The sequence below is a fragment of the Sturnira hondurensis genome, unplaced genomic scaffold (genome assembly GCF_014824575.4).
Source record: "Sturnira hondurensis isolate 20B ecotype Veracruz unplaced genomic scaffold, ASM1482457v3 Scaffold0010128, whole genome shotgun sequence".
In the NCBI taxonomy this organism is placed as follows: domain Eukaryota; kingdom Metazoa; phylum Chordata; class Mammalia; order Chiroptera; family Phyllostomidae; genus Sturnira; species Sturnira hondurensis.
This window is the reverse complement of record NW_028082759.1, coordinates 30,126,301-30,149,975: the sequence shown is the minus strand read 5'-3', so window position 1 is coordinate 30,149,975 and position 23,675 is coordinate 30,126,301. Positions and strand designations below refer to the sequence as shown.

Below are 23,675 nucleotides of genomic sequence, written 5' to 3'. Positions count from 1 at the left end.
GCCCGACCCTGCTCCACTGCTGGCTCCGCCTCTCTTACCGTCCTGTTGAACGGTTCGTAGTTGTCGAACTTCTGTATAATTCAATTTTCTTGTCTTTGGGTGTGTCCTATTTCTCCAAACCTTTGTTGCATTCAAACTTGGTTGTGGAAGAAGGCACAGTGTTTCCACCTATGCCTCCATCTTGGCGGAAGTCAGCTTGGCCTCTCCTGGGCACCTCCAAGCCCACTATAAGTAGCAACCATTTGCAGAACACTTTGTAGCTCATGCCAAGTGGCCCCAGGTAGGACCTTTGTGACAGCTGACATGGGCCTGAACCTCCCGGGAGGCCCCACAGTGAGCACACCTGGTAGACAGCTTCAGATCATGTAGAAGCATCACCACCCAACCCCTTCCACAAGCGACACACTCAGTGGGCTCCAGAGCACTGTTGAAATAAGTCCTGCTCTGTGGTGGGGGGACCCCTGTATACTTGATCCTCCATGGTGGTCATAGTTAGTCCTTGCATCTGAATGATTTCAGGGTAAATCCCTCCCACTGATGTGTCAACAGCAATTCAGGCTCAACTACAACAGGGGGTATACAGAGCCCACACGGGAGGGGCACAACTGGAATGCCCAGCTCGGGTGAATGAGGAGGCTATGCCACTGGACCCCAGAGGACGCATACAACATTAGGCCACTCTGCCGAGCATAAGAGATGCAGCAACTCTACCTAATACATAGAAACCAACAAAGGGAGGCTGCCAAAAATGAGGAAATGCAGAAACATGTCCCAAATGAAAGAACAGAACAAAACTCCAGAAAAAGAATTAGACAAAATGGATACAAGCAATCTACTAGATGCGGAGTTCAAAACACTGGTTATAAGGATGCTCAGTGAACTTAGAGGAAGGGTAGATGAATTTAGAGAGAAAATTTCAACAGTACAAAAAAGGACATTAAAAACAGTAGAAAATGAAGGATACACTAACTGAAATGAAAAATAATTATAGGGAATCAGTAATAAAGTAGATGAAGCTGATAATCAAAACAGCAATTTTGAATATAAGGAAGAAAAAAATAATCAGAACAGCAAAAAGAAAATATTATCCAAAAAATGAGGACAGTGTAAGAAACCTCTGAGATAATGTCAAGCACACCAACATTCACATTATGGGGGTGCTGGAAGGAGAAGAAAGAAAGCAAGAAATTGAAAACCTATTTGAAAAAATAATACTGGGAAACCCCTCACCTGGTGCAGTAAACAGTCATACAAGTCCAGGAAGCACAGAAAATCGCAAACAAGATGAGCCCAAAGAAGCCCATATTGAAAAACATCATAATTAATACACATAACATTAAAGACAATGAGAAAATCTTAAAAGCAACAAAAGTAAAATAGTTAGTTACCTACAAGGAGGTTCTCATGAGGCTGTCAGCTAATTCTCAACAGAAACTTTGGAGGCCAAAAGGAAGTAGCAGCAAATATTTAAAGTGATAAAATGCAAGGACCTACAACCAAGGATACTCTACCCAGGAAAGCTATCATTTAGAATTCAAGGAAATAAAAAGAGCTTCCCAGATCAGAAAAAGCTGAGTTTATCACTACCAAACCAGTAACATACTAACAGTTAAAGCATATTCTTTATGAAGAAGAAAAGATAAAAAATATAAACAATAAAATGTCAATAAATACATATCTATCAACATGTGAATCTAAAAAACAAGTGAACAAGCAGAACAGAAGCAGACTTATAGATACAAAGAATATTTTAAGAGATGGCAGATAAGAGGGATTTGGAGGGATGGATGAAAAAGATGAAAAGATTATAAAATAAAAATTGGTAGTTTTCACAGTAGTCATGGGGATGTAAAGTACAACATAGTGGATATAGTCAGTAATATTCTAGTAACTATGTATGGTGTAAGATGGGTATGAGATTTATCAGAATCATCACTTAAGTGGCATAATGCCCAATCACTGGGTGTACACCTGAAACTAATATAGCTATGTCAACTATAATTGAAAAATGAAAAATTGAGTAAAATGCTTTGAAAAAATTTCAGAGAGAAGACTTTGAATGTGTTTCATGTTTAGTGCTAAGAAAACAGAAGAAATATGTGTGTTCTTATAAATGACATCTAAAAATATTAGTTATGTTTTAATGCTAATTTTTCATCTTTTCACACACTTTCAAAAGAACAGTAAGAATAAACTACTTCACAAAGCACCCTACACGTCCATGTTGCCACCCATCGATACTGCAATGCCAATACTGCAGTGTGTTCTCCCAGGAAAAATTTGGTATTTAGGTTACCAAACAATAGGGGGGAAAAAGCATGAAGCCCTGGCCAGGTGACTCAGTTGGTTGGAGCATCGTCCATACACCAAAAGGCTGCATGTTTGATCCCTGGTCAGGGCACATGCCTAGGCTGTGGGTTCAATCCCCAGTCGGGGCATATATAGGAGGCAACTGATCAATGTTTCTCTATGACACTGATGTTTCTTTCTCTCTCTCTCTCCCCACTTCCTTGTTCCCTCTCTAAAATTAATAAAACATATCCTTGAATAAAGAATTTTTTTAAAGCATGAAGACCTCCACATGAGCTAAAATAAGATTTATTATACTGTTTTCCATTATTCATACTTCATTATAAAGTATTACTTTTATTTTACTTAACCTAAAGGACATAGAAATTTTTAGAAGGCTAGATTAACTTGTTTTGAACCAAGTGTTATGACTTCTCATGACATGGTGACTGTGATGAGAATGTGTGGTTATGTATTACATACATGTGGGGGTTTCCATCCAAAGGCCATGTCAGCAACATTAGTGAGCAGTATCAAATGCCGTATAGGTCAAATTGCTGACCTACAGTATACCCAAATAGAACCAACACTATATCGCTGTGACAGGAAAAATATCTTAAGGTAGACCATAGAGCTTGCTAAGTGCTAAAATTTCCAGAACCGTGAAACTAGAATCTGCATATTTGGGCATTAAAGATAAATGTCCCAAAGCTTACTATCATAGCCCTGTAAACTCTGTTATGCTACATACATTAACCAGAACCGACTAACACCTGCAGAAAGTAACATGGTCAAAGATGATTATGAGTGTGCCCAGCTCAGCAGTAAAATGAAAAAAAAAAATGAACCACTCTAGAGATATATTGTCTAACCTTTTTCAAAAGCAATTTTCTAGGGAATTGGAATATGAAAAACTATAGAATCGAGAGAGAATCACTCAGTCAGTCTCCCGGAATCGGATCTACCCCAGTTTCTGACATCATGCATACCATCTGGTCACCCAGTATACACCGAACAAAAAGACTCCTTGTGGAACAATACAGAGAACCTGGGTCTAGATAACCGGCTCTGCTTTCATGCCCGGTGATATGACCTTGGATGAGATACTTCACCCCCCTGTGTCTCATTTTCCCAGTCTGTAAAATAGGGGTAACACTATGTGTAGAATAATTGTATAAACTATGAACAATTATACAAAATCCCTAATATAATAGGTTTTACATGAGGTAGAGCTATTATTACACCTCCCTACTTATTAAAACTTTCTCTGTGCTGATGTCAATTTCTGATAATTTTAGGTCTCTAGAGAAATGAGCAGGACATGCATTCTCCAGACCTTCTTGCTAATACAACTGTGGCGCTGTTCACATCACTAGGTGTCCTGCCCAGAGGATAAGTCACGCAGCACGAGGCCTTGACAGTTGTCAGGGCTGGTGCGGGGACTGGAGCAGGCAGGACAGGGGACCTAATACTGGTTGATTGTGTATGGGGAGAAATCTGAAAAAGATTTGCAGTGCAGATGAAACGAGAGCCATAAAAGAGGAAAGGATCTTATTTTATGAGCCCATCTCCTTCCAGAGTTAAATGTTTTCATGTGAAAACATGAGACCTGGAACTGCTAAAGGCATATTGTAACGGGGGTCAAAGACCAACAGAATTCCACAAACAGCAACCTAGAGCCATAGTATTGTTATACCTATAACCCAACCCGAACAAGTATTTCCTCTCAATTTCTCATTATGTGAAATTTATTAATAAACACTCAGTGTCTGAACTCGAGTTTCTCAAACACTGTAATAAGAGAACTTTTAAAAAATTTCAACCAGTTATGGACAAAAACATTTGTAAAGTACAATATAAATGAATTCTCAAGATTATGGTCTTGAATGTCATGATGAAGTCAAATTGCTATAAATGTTTCTAAATGCTTACCTGACTTCTGTGTTTTTCAGACCATAAGACACACCTATGTTTTAGAGGAGGAAAAAATTTTTTGAAGTAAAAAATGTGGTAAAATGTGTAATAATATAAATAACATAATATTTCACCAATGTAAATGTAAACGGAACTCAGCAGCAGTATTAACAACCATTATTGCTCCCAAATTTGGGAGGGGGAAGTGCATCTTATAGTCCAAAAAATATGGTACTTAGAAATCTCTTCCTAAATAAAGTCTTATTTAGATTTCAAAGTTTTTAAAAAGATTTTATTTATTTATTTTTAGAGAGAAAGGAATGGAGGCAGAAAGAGAGGGAAGGAAACATCAATGTGTGGTTGCCTCCCGTGCGCCCCTTACTGGGAACCTGGCCTGCAACCCAGGCATGAGCCCTGACAGGGAATCCAACCAGTGACCTTTTGGTTTGCAGGCTGGTGCTCAATCCACTGAGCCACACCAGCCAGGGCTAGACTCTGCTGAGAGTGCTCTGAGACTTCGTTTCCTGCTGAACAGGTTCTGGAGCGGAGCGCAGGGCCCTGCTTCTGGTCCCCTTGTTGCTCCCTCAGAGGAACCTGAACCTCTGGCTCCTGAGGACATCTTAGCACATATGCGACAGGAGCACACTGCTGTGGTGACACATTTTTGTCATGTTCATACCTGTCATTCCTCTACTGGAGAAGGCGAGGTAGATTGTTTTGTCACCAGTAAACTATTTCTTATTGGCATTCCTCATTATTTTAAATACTGCTGATGTTCCATGTGGTGGAACCTTCCATTTTGTTCACAGTGATACTGTGCATAAATTATTTACTCATGAATATATGGACCCGTTAATCGTACCCAGATTGGTTGACACTGCCCACCACCCTTCGCACTTTGTTCCAGCATGACTTCGTTCTGGAAGACTCCATGTCTTCCCTCAGGTTGGGTTAAATGCCCACTCAGGACCCCAGAGTTTACAAGGCTTAGCTCTGCATTATAACCCATTACATTGACATTATCTATTTACCCAACTGTCTCCAGCCAGAAGACTATAACCTTCTCAGAACAAGGATAGTTTTTAATTCATCTCACAGGCAATCAGAAATAAAGAATGGAAAGTAGTAAAGAAAAATTATTTCAAACATTTTGTTAGGTAATCTTAATAATTAAACACAACCACACTACTAGCATTAGCACACACACACACACACACACAACCCTCAGATATACACTGTAATAGTTACTGTGCTTCAGAGATTTACTGTGACTAAGTCACGTTTCACTATCACACAAACCACACTGCACACCCCATTCGGCCAGGGTCTGGCACTGAACAGGCCACACGATCAGCCTTCAGTTAATACCCCTGAACGAATTTATGAACAAATGAACAGATGGAGGGAAGAGTGAATAAAGGAATGAAATGGCTTCTGAAATTCAGTTTACAACTATCTAATCACAATTCTCTGTTGTGATTCCATAGGTGAGGCTCTAGAAAGCCTTACAAATAATCATGCTGGTGCAAGTGAGTTCATTTTAAATGTTACAAGTATCTCAAATGGAAACAATAATGTTCCAAAATGAATCTGCACTGAGGAAATATATGTGCTACTATATAATACAGGGTCCAGCACAAATGATGCCCCTTTTTATTAAAAAATCTTTTATTACAAAATCATAAGCATGTAATCCTGAAACATAATATCACACTCAAGTACACTGTACAACATTTTAGATGAAATGTTCAAATTAAAACTATAAATTATCACACCAATAGTATTACCCTACCAACCGCACTGAAGCTGGCCTTACTTCTGCCAGGCCCTGGATATATTAACCTCTCAAACTCACTTTTCTCTACACAAAGTTAATAGAAGGCAGGTAGACAGGAAAAAGCAGAAAGAAGGACAGAGAGAGAGAGGAGTGGGTAGTGAAAGGGGAGAGGCAGGAGGCAGAGAAAGAAAGAATGCGTTTCCTTTGAAATAAAGGAAAACTCAATTTAAATCAGTTGTGTGGGGCATAAATTTCTTATGAAATGTGTCCTCAGGGTGCTATGTATTTTCACAGTGGTCATATATGATAAATGCAAAAATCACACTATATACTTGAACCCACTGACTTTTAGATAAAATCTCAAGCCAAACAAACTGGATGGCATCGTGCAATATTAAAACTTTGTAACTGTTTTAAGTTTCCTCATGCCTCCAAGTCTGAAGCCACTTCATTATAGCTTTGATGCTGCATATAAAATGAAAATGTGTACTGGAAAAAATGCAAGCAAAGAACTTCCACCAATGTACAGCTGCCCACAGACTGTAAATTAGGGTGTTAAAAATTTAAGTGTGGCTCTGGCTAGTGCGGCTCAGTTGGCTGGAGTGTCATCCCATAAACTGAAAGGTCGCGGATTCAATTCCCAGTTGGGACATATGCCTAGGTTGTGGGTTCAGTTCCCGGCCAGGGCGCAAATGGGAGGTAACTGGCCGATTTTTTTCACTCACATTGATGTTTCTCTCCCTCTATCTCTTCCTCTCTCTCTCTTTCTCTTCCCCCTTTCTAAAATCAATATGCATTGTCCTCAGGGAATGGTAAAAAAGAAAATTAAATGTGAATAGAAAGAAAAGAGAAGAGGCTCAAAGACATGATTAAAAGAGAAAATGTTTTATATCCTATTTAAATTGAATTACAGTAATTCAAATTTATAACTTTAAAAATAAACAAATGTCACAGCTGTTTACTTTGCAGTGGCACGTACCCAGTGAGTGCCTGTAAAGGTTTACTGAGAGCTCCTTGGTTCACTGCTCTGCTTCCAATAACGGCTGTGTGATGGCTAATTTTAATTTTGGCCCAACTTGACTGGACCACTGGATGCCCCAACGGTGGATAAAACATTATTTCCAATGTTTACAATGCGCCTGTGAGGGTGTCTCTGGGAAGAGAGGTTAGCATTTGCACCTGCAGACGGATCACCTTTAGGAATGCTGGTGGCATCGGCCATTCAGCTGATGACCCAAACAGAACAGAAGGGTGGAGGGAGAATTTGCCGCCTCTGTTTGAGCCGAGGCATCTGTCTCCTCCTGCCCTTGGACATCAGCCCTCCTGCTTCATAGACCCTCAGACTCAGACTGAATTACACCACCAGCCCTCCTGGTCCTCCAGCTTGTAGATGGCAGATGGTGGGATTTCTCAGCCTCCATTACCATGTAAGCCAATTCCTATAACGAATCTCCTGACACATACTGTATTTTGCCATATAAAATGCGTACCTACGTTTTTCTGCACATTATACATGGGTTTATTATGCCCGTTACTATATCCATGGCATGTAATCATCATACCTATGTATAATGTGCATCCGTATTTGTCCCTCATAAATTTGGGCAAAAAAGGGCACATTACACACAGCAACATTCTGATCCTCTGGAGAACACTGGCCGTAGAGGCTGTATCTCTCTCTCCTTTTAGACAAAAGTAGCCCCGAACTAGTCCGTTCTTCAAATCTTCCTAGAAATGATTTTGAAAACCTTCTTCCATAAACTTCACAGCATATCTTCTTCAGAGAAAGTGTTTATGGAATTTCATCCGGCCTGCCATTTTATAGGAAGGAATAATAATGCAGCAGTCCCTGGCCGAGTTACTATGGAGAGAAAGGAAAATGGAGGAGTAGAGGAGACATGCGTCCACTCTGAAGCTGCAGGTAGTAATTTGAAAAACCGATGTGAGAAGTAGACAGTTAAGAACTGATGACTGGTACACCTAAATTAACACCCCACTCGTTTTCCATGCTGGCCCCTTTTCTGCACCTGTTTCATCCACCACGTAGTGCAAGTTTCCCATCACTTTTCTCTGACATCAAGGAAGTGGCTGCGTTGGGAACGTCGCACGGCTCCTTTCTCAGCCCTGTGGATGGAAAAGGCCAGATCACAAAACTCACTGCTCCAGGTGGCCTTTGAGAGTCTCCATAAGAGTGTCACACTCAGGAAAATAACAACTGCAGAGATGACTCGTGGCCTGACCCAGGTGGACTGCGGCGGTTACAGAAGCAGCGGCACAGGCAGTTTCATTTTGCAATTTTACAATCACAATGGACAGCTGACCAGGTCGAGATCCAGCTGGGATTTGCAGGGTGAGGGTGCTCTATAATGAAATCAGCCTATAAACCTCAGTGGATGCATCTTTTCCAGTAGTAAGAGAACAACGTGGGCAACACAAGTAACAGATGTAGCTAAACGTGGTGCTACCTTAGCATCGATTGCATCTTAATATCAGGTAAGCCCACTCTTCTAATGGGGAAGAACCATGAGTTAGCAGTTATCACACATTGGGAACCACCAAGAAAGCTTGGCAACCAACTGTATAAGGACCACAGGGACCACTTTTCTAAGCTGTCCAAGTTTCTCTAATAAGCCACCATAATATATTGTTGTCTTTCATTCTTTCCTATGTATGTGATTTAAAGTTTTACCAATTGAAGAGCTGACGATAATATCTACATACTATCCTGACTCAGTCGACATCAGCTTGGTAACTTGCGGGGGCCAGAACACACAGCGTAGAGCAACGATTGTAGGAATAAAGACTCAGGGGGCACTAGGGTGAGGGGACGATATTTACCTTTCCACATTCCGAGACCGCTCCTGCGATACCAGTAATCCACCATTAAGGCTAATCTGAATCCCTTCATTTTTCCTTCTGAACTATTTCCAAATTAGCATTCCCTTTAGCTTTGATTGTATCTTTCACAAGATACATCACTAAGAGAAAGATGAAACTATCACATTCCTTTGCTTAAATATATCTGATCATTGCTGACAAGAGTGGATTACTGCACATCGGGCTTCTATTTATGCATTCCAATACTGATGCTTAAAGAACATGACATTGATGCCTCATCTTTTGTCTGTGGTTGATTACTGCTCAAATCTCTTATCTCCAGGACTTTTTCCTGCAAAGTGTTATCGCACACACTGTAGTCTATACAGGAATCAGTAGTTTAAACCTGCCAAAAACGCTGCTCCCCCTACGCTTGATTGTAATAGGAGAAAATAACTTAACGTCTCAGGAACTCTCAGAAATGTTTGATGATCTTATTTCTTAGGCTCATAGATGAAACTTCTAAAATTTGCTACGATTCCCTACATCACGTTTTTTCATATACACTGAGTTCAGTCCAGATGACCTATTTCTGATGTCATCTGACTTGCTGCTGCTACGTTGGTTTAAGTTGTATAACGTGAAAAGTTTCCCTTAAAGCACCCATCACGCCTGCCAGTTGTGAGTGCCCCCGTGGAGTCAGCCTCCAGTACCACTTTGGAGGAGAGCATGGTTACGGAGCAGCTAACCCTCCACAGCATCCTTCTGATGCCTCCGGGACTTCTCTATCGCCTTTCCTTCATTTCCGGTCACAAGAAGCATGTAGCCATTGCAGGTGATGCCTGGCCCAAATCTAAATTTCTGATTACCTCTTAATTAAATATAATGTAAGACAAATATTGGCTACAAAAGTGTATTTCTATTTATAAATTTTTAAGTGCCCTTGTCCTAAGGACATTTTAAACCTTTCATTAGTAGAATGGCAATTAATCGACAGTTCAAAATCAAATGAAATTTTATAATGGCTAAAAATATAAGAAATATAAACTTTAGATCTCTGTAAATATAATACCTGTTCAGCTTTGGCATGGTCCTCTAAAATATGAATATATTATTTCTTCAATATAATGGGATGAAAATAAAGCATCTCGAATGAGAATCCATGCATATTTTTCAACTATCAAACCCGTTTCTCACCAATAAAAAAATACACTACAAAATCAATGGTCTGTACTTTGTGTTGTCTTGAAAGAAAATCGAGCCATGACTTTTATCTTCAGCCAAACTCCTCAGAACCTCTGCCCTCCCATAAAAGCATCATCAGTAGTGAAGGAGTTAAAAAGTACGGATAATGACAATTCTGGACTAGTCACACAAACGTATTAATAATAGATGGCCAACACTCCTCTGTATGGTGTGGCCTGTGAAATGTTGCAAAATGTTACGTCTCCTCCTTGTGAAATGCTTCCAGAGAACCATGCATGAAGGACAGAACCCTGAAGATGATGCCCTCTGTGTACATCCAACCACAACCCCCCTTGGAAGCAAAGACGGCTGGGGGTTCCCTGCAGGCTTCCTAATGGTTCCGAGGCTTCCCCTAATGCTTTCCTCTAACTGGCCCTGCATTTAGAACGCTCTGTCAAGGGTATGGCTGCCACATTCAGGTCTTTAACAATCATACACTCTGAGGCCAATGTAGAGTTTCCCATCGGACAGCAAAAAGAATCTGAGGTTTAAAGTCTTATGGAAAGAGAGGATAGTTCTGAGCAGAGGTCCCCATGGTATTAGAAGATTGTATCTGGACAATGAAAGCATTGCCAGAAGTGGTTCATCTGCTGGAGAAAATAGAGCATGCAATAATTGCAGAATATTTGCTCTGCAGAATGCTTGCATTTCATTCTTTTGTTTCAGGGTAAATTGGGGAGCCTCCTGAGAGACCAAAAATAGGTATCAATCATGAGGAAAGCTATCTTCTCCCAACAGAAATGGAAGGGAAGGGAACTGTTTCAAGGCTAACGACATCTCTTCTTGTTACTCCAGTCGTCTGGATCATAATTTTAAAATTGCACTTTATGTAGAGAAATTGCTGCTTAAATAATTATTCTTTCCAACTGGTTTGGCCTCAGTCCAGAAGGAAAAAAAACTCTCTTTTAATCCAGTCATGAGGTAGCAGACACAAAATTCTGTTACCTCCATTTCTCCACTTCTGAGGGCTTAAGTCACATCGTAACATATGGTTTCAGTATACTGCTTAATTTTCCACATTTCAGTTTTCTCACCTGTAAATAGGAATATATTAACATCTGCCTCATGGAGATGTTATAAGAATAAAACAAGGAAATTGAGATGCTATAAACTTTATTGCATATTGTCACAAGGATTACACTTTAAATTCAGAAAGTACATTTCAAGAGCCAAATATCTTTTAGTGTATTCTCAAATAAGTCACCTGCTCATAGCTTCCTTAATGATTGGATATTTAGTCTTTCAATGTGGGGACAATGGCAAATTGTAGCACGGAAGCCTAGAAGAACCAGCAGTGGTGTAGGAAAAGTGTTTTGATCTATTTGCCATTGATCACTTGCCATCCCTGTGGAAGGAGCTAATTAGGACCAATAATGTAGACAGGTGGAGGAGCTGGGCACTGGAGGAAGTCCTGGCCCATTCACGGGAATCAATCAACACCCATTAGGCAAAAATGACTTTCCCTCAGTGAGGGAGTCGAGAGTCTCACCAATCACCTAGAAGTAAATCCTATGAACCACCATCAATTCTGGACCATTTAGTCACAAGTCAGTTATCCACGACTATGTTCAGGAGATTCTAAAGGTACTAAATAAAAGGAGTTAATGTTGGCACTTTGACTATAAAGGCCGATGCCTTGCCAGTAATTGGGTAATAACCGAGGGGTGTGGAAGAACAGCCTGATTCGTGGTGTTAGCGGATTCTCATGATGTAAATACTTCCACTCCAACAGAGTTTTGGCTACCTGTGTAACATCACAAGATGCAGAGTTGGAAAGAGATGCTCCACAGTACAGTTACATATAATTTCTACCATACAGATACAACAGGTACCGCATATCCCCTGGAGCGCAGATGAAGTACAGTACAATGAAGTAACAATAATTAGGAAGGGTTGCGCTTCAGATATTTATTACCTTTGTTTTTAATTTAAAATATATACAATTACTGTTTAATACAGGCTGTGTTTAACAACTGGCTCACAGAATTTCTGGAAATGTAACAGTGAAGTCTCCCCAGACGGTACAAGCAGGCTCCAGTACATCACGGCCTCCATCTGCTACTCACCATCCAGATGAAAGGCAAAGGCACAGGAGATCGGATGAAAATCAAAGCACGAGAAATTCTATTTAAACATGAGGGACTTTCCTGACAGTGAAAACTCCCGCTCTCAGAGATATTTAGGAGTCAACAGGAGCATCTTTTGCATCAAACATCCACCCAGTCGAGCCACGGCACTGAAGACGGGTCTAGGTAATTTCCTGAGGTCCCCTCAAATCCGAGCTATGTTACCTTTCAAAAACTATAGTTCGAAAGTGCCCCCTTATCAAGGCTCTATATTTTAAGTACGAGTTGATAAAGAACTGCCATCAATGAGAAGTTTATATTATCTGCACTACGATCAGTTACAGCTAGTTACCAGGACAGGAAATATAACTGGAGCACAGAGCATTTCTCCTTGTCCCTTAATGAACTGAGCTAACCAGTCAACTTCACAGTCTGGGGCTTCCCACACACAAGCACTTATCATACTACGTATTAATCAATACCGAAGTATAACCAAGTCTCAAATTACTGGAATAGACAGAAACTGTCAGAAACATATTTACGACTTATCATCACATCCACTGAGCTCATATCTCTTACGAGAATGTGAGAGCTGAAATTCTATTCCAATACCTTGTTAATGAAGGAACTGGGCATCTATATGAAAGCATTCGTAATGCAAATACCTATGGAGGGAGTAGAGAAAAGAAATTCAAACATGTAATTCTACTTGATAATTCAGGAATGCCATTAATCAGGAAACACATTCTAAAGAGTGTTTCTCCATGCACAAAACACCAAAAAAAAAAACCTAGGAAAAAAAGAACAAAATCATTAACAGCTGCCATGATCTTGCCCTTGCTTCTCTCAACAATGGACCACCTAACTTTTACAAGCAGAACCCTTGTCAATACCTCCAACCCCTACTGCCCACAAGCCTGCACCTTCATCTCCCTTTCCCAATATGACAGGTGCTTCTCTTCCAAATCAGGGAACAGGTGACTCTCTGGCCAAGTCAAAGAGAACAGCAATCGACTACTTCAAGTGTTTCACCTTCCCAAATTGGTGTCATTGAGTAATACTCAATGTTTTCACCAAAACTTTTTGTACTATACCCATCTCAAAATACCTATTTTCCAATATTTCACTTAGCCCAAAGATAAGAGTATTGCTTTCCAGGGCGTGGGGGCTATCCCCCATTTTATTTTAGTGGCTTTGCAAAATAGATCAAATTAGAAATGTAAATTCGGTAGTTTGTGTTATGTGTCATTGGCTTGCACTTCCATTTAACTGGCATTTTGAACACCAATCATTGATGAAATCTTATCTTTCAGTCAAATGTTATATTCTGTTGTAAATGCATGACAAATTACAGACATTAACACCAATTAGTGTTGATGGGGGTTAAAAGCATGCATTTTTGATTCTCCTTACAAAGCAGGTCCACTTTCACCTTATCCATTATAAAGTAGTCTCCCCCAAACAACATGCAAAACATTGAGTCCTGTTTTTAGCACTATTCTCATCTATCTTTACACTGTCTCTTGAGGCGATCTCATCCAGGGCTTTAAATATCAATATTGCTCATGATTCCCGATTCTGAACATTTAGTCCAGTCGTCCTCCGAGTTCCAAACTCATATACCTGACAGCTACTTGGCCTCACCTATCAGAATCTTAAAGTGTCTAAAACAGAACTTTATGTCTCCAAACACTCCTGCTCCACCTCCACACCCACAAGACCAAATTTTCCCACTTTCAGTAAAAAGCACCACCATCACATTCTCTTATACGAGATGTGTAGGTCAGCCCCTGATCCAGTCCTAGGATTTCTGCTCCTAAATCCCGTCTCAGGTTTATCCTTCCCCCTGCCTGTTGTTATTACGTGTGTCTGACTCATATGATCTCTTGCTCATAGTAACAGAAGAGCACCCTGTCTCCATTTCCTCTGGTTTTTCCTTTTTCCCTTCTCATCTCAGCACTAGTCAGATGGCATCATAACTCTGTTTAAAATGCTCCTGTGGGTCCACTTTGCTTTCTGAAAAAATCGGGCGTCAGTGCATATGTCCAGCGCTGCCCCACTGGGTGTGCTCTCTCTCTCTCTGACTGCCCCCTAGACACCCCAGACCCTTGTCACATCTAGAACACGGCAAGCTCTTTCCAAACTGTAAACTTTGTATACTTCGTTTCTCTTGCTTAGAATGGTTCCCTTCTCTTTTGCATGCTGACTCCTGGTCATCCTTTCAGACTAAGCTTCTAATTTCCAGGAAGTCTTCCCAACCACCCCATCTAAAAAGGGCCCCCTAAGTTTTTTAGTGTGTTAAACTTTCATCTCCTTAATAGCACTTCACAGTATTTGCAATCAGATAATCATTATTTACATATTTGTTGACAGCCCTTCTAGCCTCAGATGTAAACTTCATAAGAGCAGGTCTGCATCCGAGCAGCTCACACCTGTACACTCAGGGCTCAGGGACTCTATGAATATTTGATGAGCGTTTTTTTATTTCAAGTGCATGAATCACAGAATACCGTAAAGAGAGTAGAGACTCAAGATTTCAACGTCCATCCTGTTATAACTGAAGTCTCATTATTAGCCAGAATTGTAATTTCCCTAACGTTTTTGAAGTATCATAAGATGAACCAGAGCATTTAAACATACTAGAAAAAGAACATAAACTAAATAATCAAGAATTATATTGCACAGGAGAAGGGTAGGAGCTATTAAAATTAAAAATGTGTTAAATAAAGCAAAAGTATCAACAATGTATCTACACAGTACAAGAAATGTATTTTAGCATTCACTGCCAAATATTATGAAAGGCGAGAGGTACCGTTCATAAAACTTAGTTTGAACACTTGTCACTGCGACGACAGCACCACCATCCCCACACCTCCCAACACGTGGTCACAAGATGGTGGCAATGTGGTACGGAGAGAAAGTTAAGTCAAGTTGATAGTCACTGGGGAAAAAACTGTTTCTAGTTTTCTTTAATCTGAGCGTATGTTCTCTCAAACAAAATCATAGAGCCCATCCATGAGCTCAAAGTTGCTTGTTCAACTCCTTTAAAGGTCCTTGTTACTGCAGAATGGAAAGCAGAAGTTTTTAATTTTGTTTCACGGGTTTTTCATTTTAATAGGAACGTGGCCGGGAGTGTTCCGTGAAGTGACACAAGATGAAACAAAGCTCCCCGGAAAAAACGACATGTGGGACAAGCTTTCACTGAGTGTGTTCTAGAGTCTGACCTGTGTGGTGTCAAGAAGATGTGGAAAGCTCTGTGGGGACCATCTCTAAGGACCTAGGTTGGATCCTTCGCTGAGACTACTATAAGAAAATGACACTTAAATGACATTGGAGTACATTTTCAACCTTAAAAATATGCAATTAAGACTCACTTACATTTGGCAACTAAAACTAACTTTTTAAAAGCAGATGATCAAGTGCTACTTTTTATTTCTAGATTAGACATATTTAATAACTGAATATACACACATTACTCAAAAACAAGTAAAACCAAAAGCATCCTTACCAAAATATATTTAAAAGTTCTTGGATGACTTGATGAGTCTGTTACACAGTGACAAAATGCTTTTCAAAAAGATTTACTTTGCACAGTTTTCTGTGAGCACGCATTCGTGTTTCCCACTTTGTTCTTCAAATTCACCTAGCAGAATTAAGAATCTGGGGGAAGCACACCAATTTGCCTTAGGATAGAAGCACGGAGAAAAAGTAGCGATGGGAGACGGCCAGAGCAGTGGGAGAAAGTATGTGGAGAGAAGACTGAGATTACAAATCACAGCTCATTCGAATACACTCCCCTAAAACTGGTGAGTCCTCTCTGGTTGCATTCGCCAATCTGATGTTTCACTCCAGAGAGTGGTTGGGATAAAATGTGAATGAGCTCATATGAACCTTTTGTCTGTTTCTTTAACTTTGAGAAGAAGCTAATATGTCATCTTTGAAGGACCTGCACAGTCATTTCTTGTCATTAGCATGTATTTGCTTTGGCAAATGTATTCTGTGAGTTGCATTCCTCTCTCAACACCCACACTTATTTACTGCTTCATAACCTCCTCCCTCCAAGAGTTTGTGGGAGTGGAAGAAAAACATGAAAGGGGGGAAAAGACAGCTGGTTTCCACAGAAAAAACACCCGATCTGGGAGTCCTACCCTGTGGTAAGCTAGAGAATGCTCTACTGGCTCAGGGAGTCAGTTAAATTGGTAGGAATTCGCAAGCCAGTTGATAAACACGTCCATTATTAAAAATCAAATATTATAAAGTTAAATATAAGTAAATCATATTAAAGACGGAGGTACTAAATATTGAAAACACATCCCTTCCTAATTATTTTACTGTGTTTTACTTTATGCTTTTGAGGTTATTTGTGCCTATTTTACCTGTTTGACAGAAATAGTACTTCAGCTTGGCCAGCGTGGGAGTATTTACACCAAAGAAATTGGCAAATGCTAAAAATCCACATGTAACATTGTTTTGTTGATAGTCTGGGGTGAAGAAAGCAATGGAGAATCTTTTTTCTAATAATGCTTATTAACCCTAAATGTGTCGTGCCATTATTGTCGGTAGCACACCCAAAATTAATAAATGATTTTCCAGTATTTGAAAACTTACTCAATTCAGCTAAGAATCTCCTCAGGTACAGGAGAAGGTCATGGCGGGGGCGGGGGGTGGGGGAATGACCTCCAGCTGACCCTTGAGCAGCACCAAGACAATCAGAGGGTCCTCCCACTCTCCTGTCCTGGGAATGTACATTCGGTCCACTGTGTTCACAGTAGGAGCCATTTCAAGGACAAAGCCTTGAGAGCCCCATGTGTTGTTGAGACCATCTGGATGCTATGTGTGACTGAAACCCATTAAGGCCTCTATACAAACTTTAAAGATTCTGGCAGGGGAAGGAAGGAACAGAAATCAACTCGCCTTGCAGCTGCCCAAGACACGCGTCCCTGGAAGTCCCCTTGCTAATCGAACCTGCCCCCGCCAATCTGAGTGGTCTGCTTCTTTTTTCAGTGTCACCTTGCCCTCTGGGAGGAGGGCCAGTTGCAAATTGCACCAGGGGAAGTTTCCCTGGTTGCAAACCATCACCATGTCATTGGTAGAGAGAAGTTCCAATGTTGCCTTCCTTGTTACTCCTCAGAGTAAATAAACATATTAATCAGCATTCATGTCAGCACTAGGGAGCCAAGAGCTCATCAAATTCAACAAAAATGGTTCTGCCACAAGTAACTGGCTATACTGAACTTACAATTAAGAGTGTTATATATTTTATCATTACTATTCATCAAATGAGTGCTACACATCCTATGTATTACACAGTGAGGTAATACACACATACATGTTTTGTTTGATATCCAATTACTAAGTGTATACTGTCTCTACCATACAAAAACCATTGATCTGGAAAAGTTTTTCACTATGAGTATCACCTTCCTCATCTGCCAACTAGTGAAATGGGGGCCTTCCTCAGATGATCATTTTAAGAGTAAAATAAAATAGTGTGTATGGAAAAACCTTATGTGGGTTGCAAGTGCTAATTATTATCATCAATTGAGCAAATATGTTTCACCTCCTAATATGAGTTCTCCTAGGGACTTGCAGGGTTTGCAAAGATGAATACTGTTTGATCATTATCCTCAGGTTACTTACAGACTAGCGATGAGAGATATGTGTATATAACAAAATAATTTGAGGGGGTGAAGTGCATTCAAGCAGAGGAAAAAGCAAAGTGCTATGCTATTTAAGAAAAAGATGTGATTGATTTTTGCCTGGAGCACCAAGGAAGATTTCATAGATAAAGTGGAATTTTGAGATAAGCTTTGAAGAGTAAGATGCATTTGTTGCAACTAAGATGCATTTCCCTGTATACGGGGAAAGAAGGGGCATTTCAGGATGAAAGATGAAACACCAAACACAGTATCATCACAAATATTACAATACCAGCTAAGGAAATCATGAATGGGTTGATAAATCCCCTACACCAAAAACCCTTACCAGCCGTGTAAAATGGAAAGAATTATGTTATTATAGATCATACAACCCAATGTGTCTATCTATATAGTCTTGCATATATAAAGGTTTACTAACTATTATGTTTTTACAACTTATAAGTCATGTCTATTTCTCATAACTAAAGTATAAATTATCCTCTGGGATTTTTTTAAAGAAAAGATGTTCTAGTGAATTGTAAATTATCTCTCAAGAAAATGCTATAAAATGTGTCCTATTTAACAGGACAGAAGGAACTGTCCCTTTGATTTAAAGAAAAGTAGCCACTGATTTCAAGTCTATGAATACATAAATTATGCACTTATTAAGTGAACACTGAAGACTACATCTAATTTGAGGTTTTTATGGGAGAGTGGACCACTGAGGCCAGGGGAAGCTGAAACCTTTTACAACATCCACGGGAACAAGGACTAACTATTAAAAGAAGAGCATAATTTCAACCTTCAGTTAATGAGTCTCACAAGGGTTGACATTCCTCATTCAACTTCACTGAAAAGCATTTTCCTCTTGCTAGTCAAAATATGCTAGTTAATGTTTGTGACTTTAAAAAACAAACAACACTTTGAAGCTTTGGCAAAGCATCTACAGAGTAGGTCTTAAGTTTAACACAAGGAAAACGTCTATTAATCTCTCATACACAAAAGTCTGACACAAAAGGTCTGTGGCCTTGACCTGAAGTGACAACGCAATAGACCCCAGGGCCAGTCTAGGTCCCACCAGGACATGTGTTAAGAAAAGCATTCGCTTCACACTGCAGGCCCTTTTACTCTCCCCTAGCCACCGCGCGCCACCGGAGCCTTTCAGTCTACTCTCTCCCTAATGACAGCTGTCAGTCTGTCGCAATCTGAACATGCAGCATTTCAACAAAATCTAAAGCGAAATTGTAAGGGCAACGGTTGCAATACTTTTTTTTAAGAACGCACCACCAGACCTCAGTTCTTGGAGATCAGAGTCCTCAAGCACCACTTTCCAACCTGATAAAGGTAAGAACCACCTCACTGTGAACTAAGTGTTGAAGCTGCTCCTGTGTCTTCAGAACCTGGACATTCCCAGGCACCTTCCCGTGGAACAACGTTACTGGGAATACCCGAAGAAAAAAACAGCCCACGAGTCCCCCAGTGAAACTTCAGCTGGGATGTAGCGGGTGCTAACGCCAGTTTTGCAACCTAGGAGCGGGGAAACCGCTCACACCCTGGCGGCTGGGCAGCAGCCACAGGACCTCGTGGCGACACCCGGCGGACGCGATGAACCCCAACGCGAGAGACCAAAAGGGCAACCGCGCCCTCCCTCAGGGCAGGAGTGGCCCGGTGAGTGCCCGCGGCGGGAGGGCAGTGTGAGTCCTGGCTGCATGGAGGCTGGGAGATGGCAGGAGCGCCAGGTTCGCGGGCCAGCCCCGCGCCCGGAGCAGCGGCTCTGCGGAAGGAGCCGGAGAGGCCGGTCCCAGGGCCGGGACAGTCAGGGGTTAGGGCTCGCGTGGCACTCACCAGCTGCAACGCGCAGAGGCAGATGAGTGAGCAGCGCCCGGTGCAGCAGCCCATGGTGCCCGCGGCGACCGAGCGGCGCGCGCGGCCAGAGATCCGCGTCTTCCGGCGCCGCCGACTCCGGAGCAGCCCCCGCCCGGGGCTCGCCGGCCCGGCCCAGGCTCGCCCTCCCCGCGGACGCCGCTTTCCGCGCTCGGGTCTGCGCTCGGCTCGCCGCCTTTGTTAGTTTCCCGGGCGGACAGAGGTCAGTACGGCGCGCACAACGCGAGCGTCTGGCGGAGGTTCCTGCCTCCCACGGTGCGGGTCCGCTTCTTGGGGAGGGGGAGCCGAGCGGGTAGGGCGGGGGGCGGAAGGGAGGCTACAGATGGTGAGTGGGTGGAAGTCTGTTTAGGGGAGGGGAGTATGTAGGAGGTGGGCGTCTGAAAAGTGGAGTGGGCTGTCTGCGTAGAGGAGAGAGAGAGAGAGAGAGAAAGAGAGAGAGAGTGTGTGTATGAATGAAAGGGAGTGCCGCTGAAAAGGATGGCCTGTGTCCTAAGAGTCTTTGAAGGGAGAGAATGAAGGGATTAAGAATAAGGAGGGAAAACTCGTAGGCACAGATCGCAGCATGGTGATCACCAGAGGGAAAGGGTGTGGGGGGAGGTAAAAGAGGGTGAGGGGGGGATAGAGGGTAATGTAAGGAGACTTTACTTAAGGTAGTGAACACACAATACAATGTACAGATGATGTATTATAGAATTGTACACCTGAACATATATAATTTTATTAGCCAATGTCATCCTAATAAATTCAATTAAAAAAAAGAAAGTGAATATGAATGAGAGTGAAGTAGGGCATCTGGTGGTGATGGAAACCATCCGCTGTCCCTGTAACTGGGTAGACCCCGGCTGCGCTTTCTCGCTTGGGGTGTTCGGGTGTTGGGAGGGTGATCAGAGGAGTGTGCAAAGGAAGGGACAGGATTTTGCTGAGCTGCCCCGTTGCTAGAGAGGGTAGGAGTTGAGGTGGATTGGTGTCCGGAACGTAGGGCCCACAGGCGAGCAGCTCCGGGCGGGCGAACGCGGTGGAGCGCCAGTGGAGCGCAGGCGGAGCTCCGAGACCGGGGTGGGTGGGTGGGGGGGGTTCCTAGCGCTGGCGGCCGGAGAGGGACTGCGGGCGCTAGGCACACGAGTCCGCTCCGCCCGGCGCTCGGCGCTCAGCTCTGGGGATTCGCGGACTGGGTCTCTCCTACCGCAGTCGGTTGCCCAAAGGGCTTCCGCTGGAGTCTGGGTGGGAAAGTTGGATTTGGATCCTGACGGTTTGGAGAGGCGATGAGCCGTTGTTACGCGCCGGCTCGGAGTGTGGCCGGAAAAAAACAGGAACGTCCGGCGGAACCTTTTGAAATTGACAACAAGATTGAAAGGAGAAAAGCCGAGAAAGAAGAGGATTGGTGGCTTGTTTTACGAATTGAAATTCTGTCCCGGGGTGAGGATAAACATGATTTCTTCCCAGGGAGAATCAAGTTGTTTGAAAAGAGCCTGAAGATAAGAACTGGTCCCGGATAGTGAAGAACTGAGCATAGGAAGTCTGCAGACAATGATGACATTTCATCAGGGCTCAGCGTCAGATTTGCTGGGTTCCATTGTCCTACTAGATGGGACTAAGCAAGGAGCTCCAGCACGCCAGAAGAGCTGGGACAAGCCTCCTGGCCGTTTGTCTCAAAAGAGGCTTCTTCGTGACTTGGCACAGAAACCCCGTTTCTAACCCGCTGCTGCCCTCCTGGGTCCTTAGTGTTAGGTTAGTAAGTAAAGCAAGAGATTTTTACCTTACCTTATAAAACATTCTCTCCATACCTGGAAACTCTGCTCAAACCATCCTTTAGGAATTCAAGGGAGTTCTGTTTTTATTTATTTTATTTTATTTTATTTTTGCAAGTAACTGGCTTTTTCTGAACGATTTCTTCGGGACTTATGCTTATAACTTAAAACAGAGTTCTCAGGAAAACCCTTGCATGATGTATTTAAAATCTTAGTAGAGACACATCAAATCATTTCAGACCTTGGGTCAGTAAAAGGGTCAAGAACATTCATTGTTTTGGTTCCTCCTCTGTCCGTTACTTTGGAGAAAGGGGGAAAAAAGAGTCAGAAGCCTTTTTTTAACCCAGTCTTTAAAGAATCAATGAGCAAGGATCATGAGGGCGTGCTTCTTGTACACTGAGAACATAACCATCACCAGTCATGGTAGATGAACACAATAGGAAAACATGGACTCTGGAAAATAAATAACTTACCATATAAAAAAGAACAGTGAAGAAAGTTTGAGGCCATAGGCCCCTCTGAAAGCGGAAGAGAAGGAGACATGAACAAGACTTATCTACAGCTTCCAGAAATTAGTGCAGCCTGTTCTCCAGAGATGGTACTGAATTATGATAATGAACATAATGATTCTTCCTCCCCTCTACATTATATATGTTTACCCCAAATACATGTTTTCTTTTATCATTTTACTTATTTATTTATTTATTTATTTGAGAAATACCAAATTTTGCAGCTAACATGTATTGGGTCCTGGCCAGATACCAGTCTAAGTGTTTTATGTATATTCACTTCATTTAATCCTACAACAGCCAGGAACCTGGGTGCTGTGAGCATCCCCAGTGAAAATGTACAAATGGAAACAGGGACTTTGTGGCTATTAAATGGGTGAAGAGGAATGCAAAGCCAGGTGATCTGATTTAAGATCTCCTGGATTGAGGCATTTACCATGCTGCCTCTGCAATTTAGGATGCCAGTAACACCTCCGCTCCACCTCACTGCTCCAGTGGCAAGTGGGTAGCAATTTGCCTTGATCCTTCCTCCAGAGTCAGTGCCACCCTGTGCTGTGGTTTCTGGGGCTGAGGAGAGTCCTCCTGTACCTTTCCCTTTCCCACTGCCCCCTCTACTGATCCACTCAGATTGCAGTTTCTTTCTTGTATAATTTAAGTCAGTTGAAAATGCATTTAACTTCCAAAGGGAGGAAGAGGGGAGAAGCAGAGATAACAATGCTAGTAACAACTCTGTACATTACAGGAAGCTGTCTTTATTTGTTTCTGCAATCTCTTATTCTCATTATATAAATCAAACTACATCCTGAACTGAAAATCTTCATCCCTTCCTTGTTCCGTGCCTTCTTCCATATCTCCCTCAGATGTTTCTTACTTCCTCCATTTCTTTATTTTGTTTAGGGTTATGCTGGTTGCTAGGTTCCCAACGGTAAATAAATGACTCCTTCCTTTTTCTTCAAGGGCTTGGAGGTGGGAAGGGAGAGCAAACACGTCAATGAAACAGAGCCCACTCTGAAAGAGATTGGTACCAAGTATTTGTCATCAGTCTATCTTCTTGTGAGGATAAGGGAAAGTTTAAAAGAGGATTATATGTTTCTCAGGGAGAGAAACAGAGGAGGATTTCTTCCCTGAGGAGGAAGATTAGAAAATGACAGAAAGGGTGGGGTCAGGGAAGGGTTCAAAAAAGTTGTTTTAGGAAATAATAATCTAAGTAGAACAGGCAATCTGATGTATGGTGGGTTATGCCATTTCTTAGCTGTAGAATCTCAGAAAGTCACTTTACTTCCCTGCAAGGCTTTTTCCTAATTGAAGTGNGGGAGAGAAACAGAGGAGGATTTCTTCCCTGAGGAGGAAGATTAGAAAATGACAGAAAGGGTGGGGTCAGGGAAGGGTTCAAAAAAGTTGTTTTAGGAAATAATAATCTAAGTAGAACAGCCAATCTGATGTATGGTGGGTTATGCCATTTCTTAGCTGTAGAATCTCAGAAAGTCACTTTACTTCCCTGCAAGGCTTTTTCCTAATTGAAGTGAGTCTGACAATATGACTTTCTCCATGGGACTAAGCCTAACATCTGTTCTTCATGCCCCACCTTTGTGTGTCTTGCACCATCACCTCGTGCAGGTCTCAGCCTCATGTCACATGCCATAGAGGCCTTCACTGACTTCCACATCTGAGAGTGACTCCAGTCACTATGTTGTATTTTCACTCAAAACATTGATTTGTTTACTTTACAATTTGCTGTCTCCCTACTTAATATACTTAATATTTCTTGAATGAAGATAATGTGTGTA

At 41.9% G+C, this 23,675-nt stretch overlaps 1 protein-coding gene across 2 annotated transcripts in view; it reads right to left on the bottom strand.

Moving 5' to 3' along the window:
* Positions 1-19,658, bottom strand: part of NKAIN3 (sodium/potassium transporting ATPase interacting 3) — a 551,158-nt gene extending 531,500 nt beyond the window's left edge. For both annotated transcript variants that reach the window (XM_037058618.1, XM_037058619.1), the window contains exon 1: positions 19,593-19,658. In XM_037058618.1, coding sequence (XP_036914513.1) covers positions 19,593-19,646 — 54 coding nt within the window. In that variant the 5' untranslated portion in view covers positions 19,647-19,658. The remainder of the gene's footprint in view (positions 1-19,592) is intronic.
* Positions 19,659-23,675: the final 4,017 nt, after the last annotated feature.